The sequence below is a fragment of the Dermacentor albipictus genome, chromosome 10 (genome assembly GCF_038994185.2).
Source record: "Dermacentor albipictus isolate Rhodes 1998 colony chromosome 10, USDA_Dalb.pri_finalv2, whole genome shotgun sequence".
Classification (NCBI taxonomy): Eukaryota; Metazoa; Arthropoda; class Arachnida; order Ixodida; family Ixodidae; genus Dermacentor; species Dermacentor albipictus.
In genome coordinates, this window is record NC_091830.1 from 12,636,250 (window position 1) to 12,656,024 (window position 19,775).

At 45.4% G+C, this 19,775-nt stretch overlaps 2 protein-coding genes across 3 annotated transcripts; both read right to left on the minus strand.

The window, feature by feature from the left end:
* Window positions 1-2,167: 2,167 nt before the first annotated feature.
* On the minus strand, window positions 2,168-18,200 carry NC2alpha (negative cofactor 2 alpha). 2 transcript variants are annotated; one of them, XM_070527863.1, is made up of 7 exons: window positions 18,017-18,200; window positions 16,281-16,353; window positions 14,479-14,572; window positions 7,656-7,775; window positions 5,533-5,644; window positions 4,658-4,752; window positions 2,168-3,200 (listed from the first exon to the last, which is right to left on the minus strand). In XM_070527863.1, exons 1-7 carry the CDS (start codon window positions 18,056-18,058, stop codon window positions 3,083-3,085), a joined length of 654 nt encoding a protein of 217 aa, XP_070383964.1. In that variant the 5' UTR covers window positions 18,059-18,200; the 3' UTR covers window positions 2,168-3,082. The 2 variants fall into 2 exon arrangements, with proteins under 2 accessions (XP_070383964.1, XP_070383965.1); XM_070527864.1 differs by lacking the exon at window positions 18,017-18,200 and adding an exon at window positions 17,416-17,845.
* A 314-nt stretch (window positions 18,201-18,514) lies between these two features.
* LOC139050956 (retinol dehydrogenase 14-like) lies at window positions 18,515-19,760 on the minus strand. The gene has a single exon (XM_070527859.1). The coding sequence runs from the start codon at window positions 19,749-19,751 to the stop codon at window positions 18,774-18,776; it is 978 nt and encodes a 325-aa protein (XP_070383960.1). The 5' UTR covers window positions 19,752-19,760; the 3' UTR covers window positions 18,515-18,773.
* Window positions 19,761-19,775: the final 15 nt, after the last annotated feature.

The window sequence follows — 19,775 nt, forward strand, 5'->3', positions numbered from 1 at the left end:
GCACTCCCCATACGTGGGCCGATCTCGAAGATGGTGCAATATCGGGCCGACTCGAGGCAGAGGTGAAGCAGACGTTAAGCACTACCCATACGTGGGCCGATGCCGGGCCGACCCGCGGGGAAGCAGGCGTTAAGCCCTCCCCATACGTGGGCCCATCCCGAAGACAGTGCAATGCCGGGCCGACCCACGGGGGAGCAGGGGTTAAGCACTCCCCATACGTGGGCCGATCTCGAAGATGGTGCAATATCGGGCCGACCCGAGGCGGAGGTGAAGCAGGCGTTAAACACTGCCTATACGTGGGCCGATCCCGAAGATGGTGCGATGCTGGGCCGACCCGCAACATAGGAGCAGTTCGATACTAAAAGGCCCATACACAGCTTTGCTGGTCATCCATCTTCAAAAAGTGGAAGGGCACTTAGATTTTTTTTATCAAGGCCGACTGTTTGTGTATACTTTGGAAGCATATTAACTATAGCTTACACACATGAATCAACAGATAAGCAGGAAATATGATAGAGCATGGAATTGTGCAGTCCCACATCCCGGGAGCCTTCTTTGACGTTATGTTAGTGCGTTAACTGATTCCGGTCCCCGTAGCTAATCATACATAGGAAAATGCCTATAGTACAGGACCAAGGGCCAGCTTAGTGACTGGTTCAGCCAATTCAATCCTGTGTTGCTAATAATTTTAGTCCTCTGCCACTTGCAACCACTGTTACCCTAATGCACCTCCAGCTTTCTATGCATCACAAACGAGATGTGCAACTCACCTCAACCAGAATATCAGCTGCCCTGCACCGTGCTTTAATTCCAACGCCTCTATTCCTAGTTCTCATGAGCCTCATTTTCTATACCATGGCTTTAGTATAGCATCACTCCATGCTGAATTGGCATTTCATTTTGACTGCAGCTCAGCTTTGGCTAGCTCATGCAAGAGTTCTTGCTCAGGCTTTTTGCAAAGCATTTGTCACCCTTATAGCAATCTAGAAGTTTGGGTAGGTTGGTCTCTGTACATTACTTGGTTGATGCAGTTTGATATCAAAACAACACTGTAGCTATGAGAGATGCTGTAGTTGTAGCAGTCAAGGTCCTCACGCTAATACTGACCAGGACCTTGTGTTTTAACTTAGTGGTTCTGACTGCCAGGGGTTCCTTAATGTACACTAAACTGAAACATTAAACCAGCTTAGGTTAATAAAATATGTATTCTAGCAAAATTAATAATGCGATTAGCATTCTTCAGGTACTTCACATGCTTTCCGGTATGTTTCTATGGTTCTAACCGTTCTCCTGCTAACTTGGGTAACTGGGTAGTCCATGGTCTAACGGGTAGAGCGTCGGGCTGGTGTGCGGAGGGAACCATGTTCCAAACCGACTGTTTGACCAACTTTGGTTCCGTCTTTGGTGCCTTCAATATGCACTCCCTTTAAAATGATCGCTCTCTTTGTCTCTGCTGTGAAGTTTTTGTGGACATCTCCTCATCTAACCAAACAGCAGTGGAGGGGAGTGATGGGATAACGAGAGCGTGATGGGAACATGGGGGAGGTGCGAGGGTGGCTTGCTTATCACAAGACGTTGCCACATATGGCACAATGCCATGAAGCCAGCTGTACCTGCACCAGCGCCGCTTGGCTGCAGTAAAATTATCCCAGCTGCCTGCGCACCAATTCAGCATATCATGTGCAATCGTTTATGCTATCCCCAAATTTGAGAATCATCTTTGACAGTTGCTGCACAATTTTTCACTGGTTTTTAAGTGGGCTTCAATTGGGTAAACTCTGTCAATATCCATCATGTGATATAGCACCAAGCTTCCTCTCACGGCAAGGGGGGCTTCTTTAGTATTGTATATGCATAATTTGCATACCTTTACATACTTTTCTCTCTAGATATTTCTATTTACATATTAAAGTATCCTTTTCCTTACTGTCCCTTTAATGTGCACCCAAAGGGCACTATAAATAGTTCACAAGCAATACTGAATTCTGCCTGCATTTGAATGCAGTCGCCATGGCTGCGAATCGATCCCACAACCTGGCACTCGGCAGGAGAATGCCGCAGCCTCAAACCCAACATGGTGGGTTGGTCTCTGTGTACGAGGATGTTTCACTGCATGTATGCGTCACTCCCCAAATGGTCACAGCAGGCAAGAAGCTACACCCACAAGTATAAAAAAATCAATTTTATTAGCAAACATTTTATGTTCAACTTAAGTTACTACGTCACACCTGACAGACAACGTGGAAGGAAGGGGCCGCCTATGTACAACACAACCTCGAGGGGATGCTTCAGTGGCAGACGGAGACGTGCATCTTCTAGGACATCACGACTTGACAACGATGACATGGGTGACGCAAATGAATGAACACTCTTGGAAGGGCGATGTGAAAGGGAGACGGGGAAAACGGGGGCCGGGTACAGTGAGGGTATGCTTTATGCGGAGCGCATGGCATGCTCTGTGGGTACATCTGAAGGCTTCGCACAGTTTCGGTGCACAGTCCCAGTCGTAAGACAGGACCGGTGAAATGCTGATGCTTATGAACAATCCAGGCGTTGTCACCAAACACTTGTATTTGTATTGTTGCCATAAGTGTTGCTGTAAGTCACTTGCTGCTAAGCAAGCAAGTGACCACTCTCGTGCAGCACTGGTGCAGCACCGGGGTCGCACTGGTGTCACATTGAGCTATGGACAGGATTTGCACAAATTGGCAGAAATGCTACGCCAAGAGCACTGGATGTTTCGTCGCAAGCTGTTCCGGTTTTCTGTGTGCCTTGGCTTGGCTTGCTTTTCGTCTCCTTCATCCTTGGATTGGCAAGGAAAGCGCAAACACCCTGAACTTGATTTCAAGGCAATGAACAAGTAGGCTGCTTCACGCCCCATTGTGGAAAATGTGAAGCTGTACTGATCACTCCACTTATCATTCTAGTCAGTCTTATCAGCTGGTGACTCAAAGTGTTGAAAGCCACACGAAGCACTTCAGTCAGCCCAGGCCTTGTGAATGAGGTTGGTTGCATATCACATCCGCTCTTTTTCTTTTCTTTGTGTGTGTATGTGTGTGTATGTTGAAGTTCTATCAAGTCCTCAAGAATCATAGTCATCGTCTGGCTTCGCTGCTGCTGAACTGGCCATGATGTTTGCTGCTGCGGTGGCCATGAAATTTGCGGGGAACTGGGGTAGGTGTTGGATGGCAGGTGGAAATCTGCAAAGAACGTCGCAGAGTGAGTGGTGAGGCACAAGAAAAAGTGCAGTGAAGAAGTACATTGAAGCAATATGTCCCACTGTCTCAGCTTTCATCACTGAAACGTTTGATTCGATTACAGTACGATAAATATTACAGTAAGACGTCAATGTGTGTGAACTCGTGCTGTTCATTACGGCTACGCGGTGCAGAAGACAAATGATGCAGTGCGGCAAAGACTTGATGGGTGCCAGCACAAACGCAGTCGAACCTTGTTACGAAGTCACATTTGAAATGAAAATACTTTCATTATATTTGTTCTAAAAATTATTTGTTACATGACTACATTTGCAACAAACATTTTATATTCACTTCTTTCCATCTGATAATTCCTAACACCTATGCTTACTGTACTGAGGTTTCACTGTAGATATATTTGCATGCCAGTGATCATGCTGAGGGACACAGAATCTTTCAGGAAGTAAGAAATCTTGATTGTTAGTCTGCTTTCATGTCACCTGTACTTCCCTGCCTGTGAGCAAGCACACATCTCTTGCTACTTTTATGCGAAGAAGTGTGTTTGTTACTGAATTTAGGCACTAAGAAGTTTTGAATAGGAAAAAACAGTGCATTCATTAGCTACACATAACATATGTGCTTATGGTGCAAAAATTAGAAACACAGAAAACACAAACTAAAATGATGTACACACAGTAGGTACAGCCCGACAGCTGTTGTACATTGCTGACGCAGTCCAAACGTGGCGGAAAAAAAAAGAGCTTTGACATCCATGTTATCTGCAGAGCATTTTCAGCCATAGTATTAACCCATAGTTTAGACAAGATCAACGCAATTGCAGAATGCATCTACGTAGTGTAATCTTTTCACGACTTCATTTTTTGTTTCTTTTCCGTAATGACCACTGCATTCGTTTGGACTACTGACGAATGCTCCATGATTACGCCCTCCCTCCCTGCATGTTTCTATAACTTTCTATATGCAGTTGTGCCAAATCCTTACAGATTTAAAGTGAGGATATTTCTTCTGTGTTTCTATTTTTGCCCTTGCTGCCCCATTAAAACCATGCTGACAATAAAATGTGTTATTTTTACTTCTTGCGTGTACACTGTTCCCATCTATGCTGTGTATCTTTAGTAACTTCTGCACCAGATACCTGTATGGTAATGACACGTCAACTAGCCACCATGCTTCAAGAGCAGCTTTGGTACCTACAATTTTTTTTCACTTCATTACCGGCACTTCAGAGTAGGCTTCCGGGCAGACAAGTGTTCTGTGCAGGCTAAACTGCCTCTGATGTCAGAAAAGTGGCATGTGAGGCAGTTGCAGAAGACACAGCTTGTCTCCTCTGCAAACGAGACAAGCTGCGTCTTCTGCAGGAATGGTGCAGACATACAACGCAGCGTCACCTGGCGCGTCCTGCTTGATTTCTTGAAACACTCGAGAGAGAGGATACTCACGTTGGGGGGTGGCCGTAGGCAGCATTCCGAACGCCCTGATAGACTGGCGGACACAGGGCCTCGGCTGTGTTTTCACTGCTCCCGTCGTCCGTCTCCTGCACAAGTAGCATTTGAGGTCAGTAAAGGCTACAGGCCCCGCGGGTCTGAACAAGAAAAAAATCCCTGTTGCCAAATGCGAGCGGATGCTGCTGAACAGTTAAAAAAAAAAAAAAAAAAAAACGAAAACATTCGCTCGTGCTGGTGTTTAGCAACAAGCGTAGCACGAAATCGGAGGCTTGCAATGCTCTCCTCGGATGTAGACGAAACACCAACAGGCTGAGCGATTACTGCTTCAGCACTTTCTGTGAGCCAGTGAAATACAGTCAACATCAGATTTTTCGGACTGCCTAGGACACAAAAAAAAATGCATGCATGCCTCCTACATGCTGCCAAGGGTTCAAATCACCACAGGCACGTCTGAAATAGCTCTCAAGGCCTACCTGTACGCTTACTAGGTGCATCGGTGCTCATACTGCGACAGGAGACGGTGTATGCGTGTATTATTAAGGAATATATACTGTGTCTTGTGATAATTGCCCCTTCTCACTCCTAGTGTGCTTCACTGTTGCCATGTGGAGATAATCAACATGGCAGCAGTGGTGGCTTCGATATCGCCTACCTATGGTCATGGCAAAAAATCCGGAAAACTGGACGGGGAAGGGTTTTTGTGTACGATATTTCAGACGTTCACTGACTCTATGGCGTACACGAAGGCATCCAAAGCATCGGGCAAGTCTGAAAAATTGGGCGTCCGGAAAATTGGTAGTTGACTTTAATTACTCGGCCAAAAGCTCGGCAGAGAGACTAAAGAAAGGCAGAGTGCTCACAACACCAACCTCTTCCAAGTAGTCCTCCTCCTCGTCTTCGGCACTGTCCGTCTCCTCCGCGGTGGAGTGACTGGGTCCCGGCACGTCGCTGCTTCCATTCTTGGCACGCAGCTTTCGGACACTGCACAACGGAGACCAGATGGGGACTGTCAGGTAATATACTACCAGACTTCTACATAATGGACTAAATGTAATTAATTACTAGCAATCAATTAAACTTTTGCATTGTGTTGCAATTTTAACGATTACTTTCTTTACTTGGTAACACACACCATAATTCAATTACCTTTTTCGGTAACCAAGTACATGTAACCAGTTACTTTATTGACGAGATATGCTGCAACAGGCGACGCAGCTTTGAGAACTTGAATTTGGTGGGAACTACATTAGAATGCTTGACATCGTGCCAAGCAGCAGCCTCGCGGATGCAGTATTTATTTCCCGATCTTAACGGGCCGACACCGGATGTGGGCTGACAAACTGAACTGCTGCTGGTATGTGTCGATAGCTTAGGCCCACTTAGGACATTAATGCCAGGAAATAAAATATGGGTAACTTTCTTTCAGCTTTTCATTGTCCCAACCGGGAGCGTTGTTTTTCAAGTCCCAGCAACAACGAAGCACTGCATTTCACAGAGGACCCAGATGCTGAGTAACAACAATCTTCTGCGCAAGATGTCCGTATGTTACAAACCCACCCTACCCCCCAGCACACCTATTGAGCGAGCTTTCGGTGCCACTTGTCTTCACAACAGAAACGAGGAAAGATGACCAACGAAACCTTTCAAAGGCAACTATTAGTGAAGATAAGCAATGTGCGAAGGGCTGCAGAGGACCAACTGAAAGTGCCAGGCCAGCTTGTTCAGTTTACTGTACCTGTGCAATCGTAATAAATGTTTAGATGAAAGTAACACAGAAGTAATCGATTACGTTTGAGGAATGTCTTAATTACTTTCGTGGGTCAGTAATTGGTAAATGTAGCCGATTACTTTTCTGAATGAAGTAATTGTATTTGTAATAGGTTACTTTTCTTTCAGTAACGTGTACAAGTTTGAATATAACACATAGGACTTGATTCATGAAAACCTGAAGAGTCATGAAAACCATGAAGATCTGGTGACAGAAAAAGAAAGGGTATCTTGCATTTTACATTTGTTTTATGCATAAAGATTGAGGTTCATGTTACAATTAAGGGTGCATTAAAATCCGGTAAATATGATATAAGAGTCATGCAGAAATAGTAGATGGACTTCACCTGCGAATTTGGATTTCGACAAATCACAACTGTGCTTGTCGCTATCATGTTGATTTAAGTGCTGTTTATTTTCCTAGCGCAATTTCGCCTGATAATGAGTTTGATTCTTAACTTACAGATCTAGCAGTGTTTGTGTCCTCACCACAATGTGATGTTAAACGAGCAAAGCTAAACACACCCTGTCCCATGTCTTATTCTCCTTTGTCCTATGTTTGGCACAGTGTTTTCTTGCACGATCCAATGTACGACTAGTCTGCCAACCACATTCTACAGCTTTCCACGGCTTGGAATCTCTCCAGCGCTCACACAAATGTGCACGTCTACTATTTTACCCTCTTCTCCATAGATGGCAGCACTTGAATAAGCAACCAAATGGTGTGAAAAAAAAACACCATCGATCTGTGTTTTACTTTCGCCGGTGGTCTGCATGACGGCAATCTTAAAGCACGTGTTTTACGAGACTGATGCTCCTGGCTTCAGTTAAAGTTACAATGACTTTAGTGAAGTGGAAAATTATATTTCTCCATCACATGAAGAAAGAAACCTCAGTAATGAATGCACGACATGCACTAAAGATCCAGGGATACACTCAGGGGAATGCTCCAAACGGTATCACACTACTTCCAAGTACCAATAAAGGATGGGAACACAAATGTAAAGAGAAAAAATAGATATCCTACAAAGCATTCCCGCGCACGAATATATTTACCTCACGCTTCGGACAAGCACAGTAATTTCGGACACGATTATTGGTCACTAAGTCAGTGTAAATTTAAGCTCACAACAACGGTTAACCCACTTTTCTCAGGGAAGTGTGCACATGTCAAATTTACCATTTCAAGATCCCATGACAGCTGATGCAGTAAAACGGAGCTCACCCGGTAAGTTTGGGCCGCACAGGTACCTCGTAGGGCTCTTCGTCGCCTTGGACGTCGGGCACTGTGGAGACCAACTCTTTCAGGAAGAGCAGACGTTCGTCCGCCAGGATACACGCCTTCCTGCCAACCAATTGGGAAAGGTGATCGGAAATGAGGAGGGAGGGTGCCAGAAAAAACAAACCAATTTATTACGAAAAGGAAAGGTCATTATCCACTGGAGAGTAGCACAAGACTAAAAGGAAAGCCTGTAGTGTTTTCTTATAAACAGGTATCTGAAAAACCCCTACAACACCCAAGCCTGAGAAACCCAGAAACCCATATGAAACTCTCGATTTCAGACCAGGACTGAAAAGCCCGAGAACTTGTATGAAATGCGAGCCCGAGAAACACCCCAAAATGCAAGTTCTCCAACCTGAGCTGAGAAACCCAGAAAACCAGGACTCTTGGACCTAGACAAATAAGCCCAGACATTCTGGTTTTGAGAAACGCAAACTAGTTTCTGAAAAACATGTATGAGTTTCCTTTGAATCTTTTTGTTACACTCAGGATAACAATTTCTGTCTTTCACTAAGGCAGCTCCATTGTGGGGATTTAGTAGGACTTCTGTAAATATTGTAACAATTTAAACTTGTATTGCATTCATCTACCTAAGTTGCTACACCCGGTGCAGTTTACAGCAGCACAATACCCTACGATTGGTGCAGAGTTATGCATAAGTCAAATATATGCTTGAGTTTGAAATTTACCTATTCCTCTGAAATTTTAGTAGTAACTACGATGCCTTAGCTCAAAATTCGACTGTCTGCAGCTGGTAGTGTTCAGCTTTCTCTTTCAAATGCCGCAAGCTCTATTCAAGCACGTCTAACAGCTGGCTAGTGAAGGCATTTCTGCATTCCACATGTATCTGAATAGGGAGATCAAGAGCCAGCCCCCAGGCGAAGTCCCCACTTAAAGCGGTACAGCAGGGACGAAGGAGTTTGCGTGGAAATTATATTGGAGGCGAACGACGCATGCACCCATTGTTCGTCAAATGAATATTCACGCAGCGGCTTTGACAGCTGCTGCTGCTCACGTGAACACCAGCTGTTTCGCACGGCTTAAGAAAGATTTCAGAGACTTCACCCACCAACAAAGCACGACCTCCATGGCATGGCGGAACTGCACTTATGAGTATGGCGTTTGCGTTATTCAATGCAACAGCTTATTCTGTGCACTGCACTCAAAACCATTTTCTTTCTACAGTGCCACTCTGGTGCGATTGCACTGATGTTAAAAAAAAAAAATACAGAAGACGCCACCATGATTAAATGAACAAACTAGAGATAGGCTAGATGTTAAAATGCAACGCGGTTACTGAATTGCAGGGGGCTAACCATTCAGGACCACCATATACAGACCTTTGCAATGTCAACAGGCCTAAGGAAAACAAGCTGACCACCTGCACAGAAGTGTGGGAAGTGACTGGGGGGATCTAAACAAAGCAAATAGTGCAATACTAAATACTAGAAATTTCTACTGACCAGGCTTGACACAAACAGTGCTAATCAGAATGTGTGCGATTATTGCCAATACATACAATTATTAATTAAAAATTCCCTAATTCACCATTTAACTAATGTATTTAGGGGGCATGCTTCAACAGCAGGACTGAAGTTAGCCAACACTTAGTGCCCAACGTTTTCGATAGAAACTTAGTGCCTAGCACTAGCTTCGAGATATAAGTACACAAAACCTAGTGACAGCCATTGCTGTATTGGTTAATACATGTGCACGGCATCAAAAAGGGCAGTTTGGAATTTTTTTTTTAATTTAAAAGAGGTTTAAGGTAAGCATTTGTTTCAGGTATAAGGAATGCATACATCTTGGCATAAAAGAAAAGGGGAATAAAAGGAAATAGGGGTATTTATGTGTTTTTACTTTGTTGTCAATTCATCACAAAGTGCCTACAGCAACACAGGTGGAATGTGTTAAAGGAGTAACGACACACGTTTCCTAAGTTGTAAAAACTCCACGACACTATTCTCATGCTCAAAGGGGCCCTCAACCACCCTTTGGGCTTGATGAAATAACATATTCCACGGGTAGCATACGCTGCTGTGAACATCTCAGCCAAATTTTGCTGTTGTATAAGGTGTGTGGAGCTCGCAAGCGGTTTGCGGAGTCACTTTTCCCTTAAACGCTCTGTTTTCAACAGGAGGCCCTGTCATTCCTCTCTTCTAGACGCACTACTTCGTCATCGGATGCACTATTTCTTCACTCTAGTAGATGGCTGCTATTGGCCGATAGCTCACTTGAAGCTGTGGTCGGCTATGTGGCGTAGATACCGTGGTCGCCGCGGGGTGGCGCCATGAGCCCACCAGCTAAGTGGTGCACTGCGGCTCACTGACGACAACCACGTTTGGCTTATGTTTAGCACGACGTAGGCACCAAAGGCGGTAGTTGTGGCACCTACGTTAACATTCAAAAGGAAATTTCAACTGCGCACCACGGTGACATTTAGAAGGCGGAGCGTTGTGGGCCCGCCACTCTGCGCCGTAGCCATCGCAGTGCAGTGCATTGAAGAAGGAACGGGAGCACAGCGGAGGCCACGTTTGATTGAAACTAACTCCGCTTCTGCTGAATGCATTGAAGTCCTTTTTGCGGCAAAGTATTTCTCAAATAGCCAATTTCGCTTCAAATGGCTTTCTCCACTTCGATAAAAAGTGGCTCAGGGCCCATTTAAAAGCACGAGACTTGGCAAGCATGATGGTAGGCAAATATTTATGATATATTTTAATTTTATGCTAAACTTGTTCTACAAATGTTGCACTCGGTGTTATTGATGTTATTCTGACGTCATGACACATTTTGCTGATGCGCAGCAAGAAGGCTAGGTGGGGGAACGCTGATCATAAAAAGATTACCAGAAGTGCTGCCCGCATTTCTTCCAGCTTCACTTGTGTGCATTGGTCGCAGTGATCGTGGGAATAGAGTGAGCCAGAACATAATAATGTCACCACTCATGACACATCCACCTCCAGGGTAGCAACACTTGTTCGTAGAAACAAGCATTTTAACAAATCATTTGGGGCACCCCAACACTTGTTGGTATTTCTTTTTTTTTTTTTGGTTACGAGGACTTGTTCATTCTCTTATGATATATATATATATATATATATATATATATACAAGCAGGAAATGGCAGGTATGCCCTACTTCGGCATCTTCCATGATCTGGAGAATCTCGTGCGTAGCCCAAGGGCTTTTTGTACATGCCATTTTGTATTTCCATTTTGCTGTTTTCATCCAAAGCTCTTCTTTTGTATTTCTAGGACTCCCTCTGCTGCTCGACTTTTCTTTTAGACCCGTGTCCTTTCCAGACTCTCTTCAATCAAATCGCTTATGTTTAAACACATTATTAATAATAGCACACATTCCAAGGTGCGCATGCCACAAATACTCCACAGCTGATTGAACAGACAAGAAAAAAAAAAAAAAACCCAAATTCCGTGTTGAAGTTGTCAGAACACTCGACACTAAACTGTGATGCACAAAGAGGACTTCTTGAAAGTCCTTTTTCTTTGCTTGCCCATGCAATAGAATGAAAAGCAACAAGAAAGGGAAGATAGTGGAAGATATATGAGGGGGGGAGGGGCTAACAAGAGTTGATTTACGAGGCGCAAGGGTCCCCACTAATGAAGCTTCCATTCAACGCAAGTGCTGGGAGCTCAGAAACGCGTGTCTGGAGGTCCTTGCACATAACCACCCCGAGAGCCGGTGACCCTCATTTTGGAGTACCAGCAAAAAAGTTGTTTGTTTGTTGCGTGTATGCATATGCATCCGAAGGGGGTGGGTGAGGGAGTTGCTAGCAAAAGGACAACCTGAGGTAAATGTCTCCCACCAATTTATAGCACTCTCTGGGCTGTCACAGAGAACACAAGGTATGGAACATTGTGTGTAGCCAATCAGGTATGTCAAAATTCTGGGGAAAGCGCAAACTACATAGTATGAGGTGGTTGGCGCAATAATCGCAGAGGCTGTATAGTGCCTTGCAGGCGAGGCAATCCACAATATTTGCCAGCACAAAAAGTATTGTCATTAAGGTGATGCATCAAATAGCCCGAGTCAGCTACAGCACTTCCGCAAGCGTGAACCTATAGAAATGCAATCTGGGTCTCAGTCCGTATGCTGCATAAAATTCCCAAGACACAGAGAATCGTAGGCACAGTGTGGATTCCAAAACACCTTTGAGAAATTTCGTTTGTCACATTTTCACTTTAATATGTGCGCATCACGTAAGAATGGCCTACTAGAACACCATGAAACTTTGCAGGGTACCAGGTGCTGTTGTAACTCGGAATGACATCTTTATCATAGAGTAGGAGATAGAAATTGAGCATAAACCATTAGAGGATTGTTGTCAGTCAAGCCACAGCTACCTAGTAGAGCTGCTAAGATATCCTGCTAGGGACACTCGTTGGTTATCTCTATTGGTTAAAGTATGAGCAGTGTGGGGTCTATGACAGTGCACTGGCTCTAGAATTGGCCCTTGTAAATCCTTGCACGAATGCACATTGTGCGCTGGTATTAAGGATCGGCTAATCAAGTCACCAACTTGTCTCAATGACTGTCTCAATGATCAGCCCAGCTTACTTGGCAAGACAGACATCCCCTCAAATTTAAGGGAGGGGGGGGGGGGGGTGACAGCTAAACAAAACATTGCTTTAATGGTGCGCTAGGGATCCCGCATGAAATTCCAGGGTATTGGGAGGCAGGCAAGGCACGCTGACAGTCCACGGTCTGTCACCAACTTTTGGCCTGCCCGAACTGCCAGACATCTAGCGGGCTAAATGTGGCCTTAAATTCCGCTCGTTCAGGTTACGGTTGAGATATCGGGCACTACGGCCAACTCTAATGTATCAATACGGTGGGCAAGAGGGCAGAATTCACACAAATACGTTTGATGACAGGTACACCTCTCATCGTTTGCACTTATGTAAGAGTTGGCAGTTGTAAAATGCAATAGTGAAAATGCCACATATTTAGAGCTTGTATACGATTATCATAATGAAGCTAATGATTTTAAGATTTTTTTTGTTTGCGACAAGCTTAGGGAAAAAAAAAACGATTAAGAAATAAACAAATACAGTCATTGAGAGATTTTTTCATAGCCCAATTTTCGCAGTGGCGACGCCAACTTATAGAATCAATGAAGGTATAACAATGCAGGGCATTTACGTATAGTGGGAAACAACTCTAGCCAGAGCACTTAATTTTGGCTACTGTTATATGAATATTGCATGATTACACTTCATAAACATTTATGCTTGTCTGTGGTGTGGATCATTCTTGGCGCAGCTATAGAGTGTCTGTTCACGGTGCTCCTAGGGAATAAAGTCTGCAAATTTGTAATAGATAATTACTATCTTGTAATGAGGGGTTACTGCGCTACAAGCTAGACAAACACTACAATTGCCATACTGAGTGATTCAAAAGTTTTTTGGTAGTTCTCACCAAATTTTTAAACCTTTTCAGTTTCAACTGTGGTATTCTTCAAATTCCAACTTTGGGAAGTCTTCATAGGCATAAATTGAAACAATAACAGGAAAAAAAATAGCTATGAGCTATGAACTACAATGCCTCTTACACAATTACAAAAAAAGGGTGAATTTAAATTGCTCTGCACCTGTTTTTTATGCGTGGTGTAGCACCAAATGCAAATCTTGGAGCCTGAATCGATTTAGCCATTGTTACCAATGCAGGAAGACTTGGAAACGCAACGACACTTATTAGTTGCTTCTGACTTGTTTGCATTTGGATTTATGCTAAGTAAACCCAAATACCAAAGGTACACTCGTAGCCAGAAGTGTACGGACCACAAGTTTTTAAAAAAAATTTATACTTCTTCAACAGTTGAAATTTGACGAGTGCACTATGGTGTTCTGTGTGGTAAAATTTGAACTGCAGTAGTGAACTGCAGCCTGTGCGGCTAAGGTACAAAAGAGTTTTTCCTTCAAACCCATGGTCCGTATACTTTTGTTTACAGGTACACATCTTGAAGCCTGAATAAAGCCAGTTACAAAAGCAGGCAAACTTAAAAATGCAACAAAGCAATCTTAAATGGTTTGTCTTTGAAGTTATGCTAATACACCTGAACTTGCTTATAAAGAAGTCACATATGACCCGAACATACCTTCGTTGTACCCGATATTCATTACACGTGTACACACTGACATCGGAGAAAAAGTGATTGAGTCTGTAAAAAATAACCACAAGTGCCATGCCTTCGACAGGCCACCAAACGGTCTCCTGATAATTCTGATGGCCCATGGGCGACTTGCTATGCAGATATGTGGCACAAGATCAACACTAAACAACAAATGCACTTTTCTACCATTGTAAGCATCCGTGCAATTGGTAGTACACAGGACTAGCCTGTAGGCTTGCTGACTGCAGGCAAGCCAAGCCAAGCCGTTAGCCTAAATGAGCATGCACATCCAAAATGTGCTGTTTCAAGTTGCTCTTACTGAGTATTTGACATCTTTGCTACTAAGATACATATCTTGAACTGCGAGCAAGCAAACAGCTACTCCCCTGCACCCGGTATTCTCGGATTTAACACGGTTGGTTTCGCTGTAGCAGCAGGACTTACAGAAATAAAAGTATGACCAATGAAACATTACATTTACTTTGTTATATCTGGCAACTCATTATAATGACATTCAATGTAGTATTTATACAATGGGATGAGAATGAGCCTGTCAATGATACGTACACCCCGTGGTAAGAGACACCACACAAGTATAAAAACTAAAATGATAAAGGAGAGGTCAGAGCCACTCACAAATGAGACGTGGAGAGCGTCTTGGCACTTCTCGACCTTGTGATTTCACTGGCACGTTTTACAAGGGACTCTACGAAAAGCTCAAGGGCTCGTGCTGAACGTTGCAAGAGTCGAGTCAAGGCAACATACACGAGCCTAGTTTTCAGATTCACTGACAATGCAAATCACCATTCGCAGGTTCTTGGTGATACAAAAACAAGTGAACACTTTTTACACGACACGCAGTTCCAACAATAAAACAATGCCTGCAAGAAGGCAGGTGTAACAGCGTCATTTATTCTTTTACTTGCGTTTCTCCATTATGTAAGGAGGCCAGCTGCACCTAAGGTTTGCTCAATATTGAATAGCAGCTTTTTCTGGCAACAAACATTAACAGAGCTCCTAGGTGATACCATAATGAGATGTTAATAGTTAACAGAAGAAATACGCTAACAGCAGTTAGGCCAATCAATAGTTGCAGCTTTGAGCAATAACACTATCCTACATCGACAACTTCAAAACAATACTTCCATTAACCACAGTTTGGTGCATACATAACTGTGGTAACACTTCTCTATACTTGAGCATAAAGGGCCGTAGGTGATACTGAAGTTTAGCTTAACCATGGTTCATATGCCCTTAAACTACATAGCATGGCAAATCCCTTCAAAGTAACTGAGCTACAAAAATAAATTTTACAGGCACATAGACTGCGCATCACTGCGTGCAAGAATGACAATGCCTCCATTAACCACTTTCTTGAAGATGCTGTGCTGTATAGCAAGCCCACTACTTGCAATATGGTGGTGGTGGCTGAATTAAAATAGGATTGCCCATATTTGTGTTGTTAGGTTTGGTTTTGGTCTAGAGTTCAAGGTACAAGATACAACAATACTCTTTAGAGACTCACTATGTTCAACGCAGAGCTCCCCACAAAAACTAGTATAACGAACTTAGGAGCTGCAATGGCTCAGCTGGATGCAAACGGATAGAACATGAATTTTCCCAATCTCCTTGTTTGTTGCTTCAGACGTTTTTTGAGGCATTATCTATTATGCCTTTCTTTTTGAAATTTACAAGTAATTATATTTTTCTGAACACATGAAAGCAATAAGTAGGGAGCTTTAGTGTGTCCGTAAACATATTGCCGGGTTCTCAGAGAGGTGCACGGAAGCAACAAAGCTCGTACTGACATCTGGCAACACAGTGTCTAGCCAGAAAGCATGCCAAACTAATGCTGCAGTGAACTAAACATCCCCTTCAATGCTGGTGTAAAGTGTCACTAGCAACATAATTGTTGCCATGCAGTATTTGTTATTTTTTTGCTGCAACACTGACACTACATAAAAAGTTTTCACACACATTGCAGTTGCACAAAATGCCACATTATGTCCCACCAGCTTTGCTGCTGCTGGCAACGGCCCCAGTAACCTGGTAACCTGAAAACCTGAGGAAACTTACGGATAAACTAAGACTCTCTAGTTTGACTCTCTTGTGAATTGCTGCATTTACAGGGCAACATTTTTTTTGACAGCGATGAAACTGGAAATGTTTATGAAGACGTCTGAAGCCAGAAGGGTCATGTTAGGCACCCCGATCACTGCACAGGCTGGCTAAACCACCGTCCTTGCAACTTCCGTAAACACTAGCCTGAGAGTTGCCTCTGGTAACGTTTTGTAGGTAACCCTATGCTGTAGATAAATGTGGCTTTAAAGAATTGAGCCAGGTACACACCAAGCAAGGAAAGAAAGAGAACAAGAATATTGGTGACCAACAGTAAACCACTGATTAATCGAAAGAAGCACCCATAGATGGAAGGATACAGATGATAACAGGTACTGGTGCAGCAACTTTGCCGACTTCTTCGTCTTTCTGCATTATTTTCTTGATTCTTGCCTGTGAAGCAGAAGTGCACCAAAATATAGAGATGGAAAAAAAAACGGCATGAAAATGCACACACAAGAGAAAGCCTTTGCCCTTTTGAGTTGGCATAGTGTTTGGTTACATGGAGAACTTAACTGCAGCTATCACATCAACCGTAGTAACTGCACAGCAAAGGAGATGGTGAAATAAAAAATAAAAACAAAAACAGAACTTCACTTCGTTTGTTATGCTCAATTTATTGCCACACTCCCAGAACCAAAAATAACATGAAACGGATCAATGCAAATGCTTGCCCTCAGGTTTCCTGCGCAGAATACTCAATTCCCGCTAAACCAAGAAGCTTATTCCAAGATTCATTCTTGCAAATAAACCGGGCAAGACAATACTTAATCACAATCACCGCCCTTCAAGCTCTTTGACTAAACATGGCCACAATAAATGCCTAGCGACAATCTCTGCATTCTACAGGTATGGGTATGCTTCATTTGAATCTGAAAGAGTCAGGTAATTGTGACCCCTTGCCAAGGCTAAAAGTTTGCTTGACGTCGTCAAACACCTTGCTGACTCACCGACGCACTTTGCAACTGTAAAGGCGATCAAGTTTTGTGACGAGCAAAAACGATTCGCTGATCGGCACAAACGTCGCGAGAAACGCCGATACGTGCTGGCCACCATTTCGGCTCCGTTACTTTTCTATGCTCGATGCATAACGCGCTGTACAGCCACACTTATTCACAAAGGCTCTCTCCCCTTCGAACTTTGCTCGCAGACAAACGCAAGCATGATGGATAACTCATTCGTTCCATCGAAGCGTTGGCGATGGGGAGCGTAGGCACTGTGTAGCTACCGCGAACAAAACACGCATAGGCAAATCACAGTCGCGTTGGCGCCAACATGACAAAGTGGGCGAAAAAAAAAAAAGAAAGAAAAGACGGAAAAGGAACGAATAGAGAAACACCGAGGGAACGGTGTTTCAAAGAAGCATTGGGAAGGGAAGAACGTAAAACGCGAGCGAACCTTGAAAATAAAAACAAGAAGCAGTGACGAAATTCGAGAGCAGCCGGTGGAACATACGTTAACGAGCACGTTGCTCCGTCTTCGCTTCGGCAACCGATTCACATCTCGAGGGCTCTCGCACGATCGCGCTCTTAATAAAATAGCGGACCCGTTCGATTTCCGTCGTTGTGACCACGAGCCGAGCGGAAGAGGCAGGCGGACCCGGGGAAGGGGGGGGAGGAAGGGGTCAGTTTTGACTCCGTGCCCGCCTTAGCGACAAGCGGCCCTCGCTACGGCGGGTCGAACGCGAGGTGCGAACAACATAAAACAGAAGTATAGAGAGAGAAAAAAAAAAGTGGAGCACGTCGAGGCGGGCGAAGGAAACGGCTTCGTACTACGGCCCTCGTTTTCGGTCTCTCGACCATATTGCAGTGGCGAACCGGCGCATACGCGCGCGCTACCGTCCGACCCCGAATCGTCGTTCGATACGCGACACTGGGACGTCCGCCTGACCCGCGGCTGTAAGCACGGCGACATCTGTGGCTCCTGTGAGCGGGCCAGAGGCATTTGGCCGTGCTAGCAACGAGGCGATTCCGCGTCCATTCAAAGCGCGCGTTCGTCAAAGCAATACGAGAAACGAAACGCGTCAGCATTTGTGACAGGAGAGGCGCTGGCTTACGGGCGGAAACCTGGCGTTGTATTTCTTCTTTTTGTTTGCCATGTTCGACGATGCGCCGGTGCGACACACAAAAAAAAAAATCTCAGTACGGCATGTGGGAATTTTTTTCCAACTCCTTCGGCGGCTTTCTCTCGCCCCTGCAGCCGCTGCAGCAAGCCAGGGGATTTTAATTCCAACTCAAAGCGAATTCGGCCGCACCGTGGAACGCACATGCCGCAGTTTCGTACTCGTCGAGCGCTGCGCTTTTCCGCAAAACGGTGAACATTATTTAGAATACACGGTTTCTAATTCGGTCTGTACTATGGCAAGCCGCGAGTAAAATATTACGCCGCATTTTGCGCACGTGAAGTTTTTAGTCGAGTAACCGTCGGCTGGCTTTCAGCCAGTTCCGGTTCCGGAAAGAAACCACGCGCTGTGTTTGATATTGTTTGTCAACAGGAGCGGCGTCGTGCCAAAAAGGAAACGACCGTCCCTCGACAAACAACAAAAATTGCTAAGTTGACACGGAGGGTCACGTTTATTTTACGCGTGTAGCCGTGTGGCCATAATGATAGTGGTGGGGATGACAGAAAAAAAAAGAAAGACAGGCATGAAATAAATTACATCGTGAAACTAAACACGTGAAACTAGGCGCCGCGAAGGGCGCGCGAACGTCCTGAAAGCCTTCGCAACAGGTTTGATCACAGGCCCCCCAATAGTTTTGAACCAGCAAACTCAACGATCACAAAGTCACGACACCATAACGTTCGGGCTGGGCTCAGCCTCTGACGTCCACCGACAAGACGCCCGTCAATTTCTCGCTCTCCGCCCAAGTCTTGAGCGCCAGGTCGTCGTCCAAGGCGATGCTCTCCAACTTCTCGGGCCGGCAGTTGTAGTAGAATCGGCCCGAGTGCTGTTCGTACTCTTCGTTCACGACGCAGTCGACGATGCTCTGGCAGCCCTGCTCGGGGGTCCGCACCGCGAAGAGCGCGAACGGAAGCAGCAGGATCATCAGGTACCAGGGCAGCTTCGTGTGGCGCCCCAGGTTGGTGTAGACCATGCCGGGGCTGACGGCGTACGCCTTCACGCCCGACCCGCGGAGCCTTCGACTCAGCTCGCGCACGAACAGTATGTTGGCCAGCTTGCTGTTGGCGTACGCCACGCGCTTGTCGTAGTTGCTTTCGTCCATGAGCAACTCGTTCGGCTTGAGCTTGGCCCGCTTGTACAGGTTCGACGTGACCACCACGATGCGGCTCGGCTGCGAGTTCTTGAGCCGATCCATGAGCAGGTTCGCCAGCAGGAAGTGTCCCAGGTGATTGACGCCCATCTGCATCTCGAGGCCGTCGCGCGTCAGCGCCAGCGGGCACTGGAAGACGCCCGCGTTGCACACCAGCACGTCCAGGTGCATCTCGGACTTGAGCACGCCGTTGGCGAACGTCCGTATCGAGCTGAAGGACGAGAGGTCCAGGTAGCGCATGACGACGTTCTCGATGCTGGACACCCGCCGGACGTCGGCGGCCGCGAGGAGGCCGTTGCTGATGTCGCGGCACGCGAGGATGACTCGGGCGCCGCGCCGCGCCAGCTCGATGGCCGTGGCCCGACCGAGACCCGAGTTGGCCCCGGTGATCACGACCGTCTTGCCGATCATGGAGCGCTTGCTCCGGCAACGGCCCCAGGTACGGACGCGCCACTGGCGCAACGCGAGCACGGCCAGCACACCGGCGACCACGCAGATGAAGACGTTTTTGAAACCCATCGGAGATAACGAAACGGCGCAGTC

Bases quoted from the DNA above. Each gene is read 5' to 3' on its own strand.
- NC2alpha (XM_070527863.1), bottom strand. From the start codon at position 18,058: ATGGCAAACAAAAAGAAGAAATACAACGCCAGGTTTCCGCCC. The intron at 16,354-18,016 runs GTAAGCCAGCGC...TCTGCTTCACAG, and splicing joins ACAACGCCAGGTTTCCGCCC to GCAAGAATCAAGAAAATAAT. The intron at 5,645-7,655 runs GTGAGCTCCGTT...TCCGTTGTGCAG, and splicing joins GTGCGGCCCAAACTTACCGG to TGTCCGAAAGCTGCGTGCCA.
- LOC139050956 (XM_070527859.1), bottom strand. From the start codon at position 19,751: ATGGGTTTCAAAAACGTCTTCATCTGCGTGGTCGCCGGTGTGCTGGCC.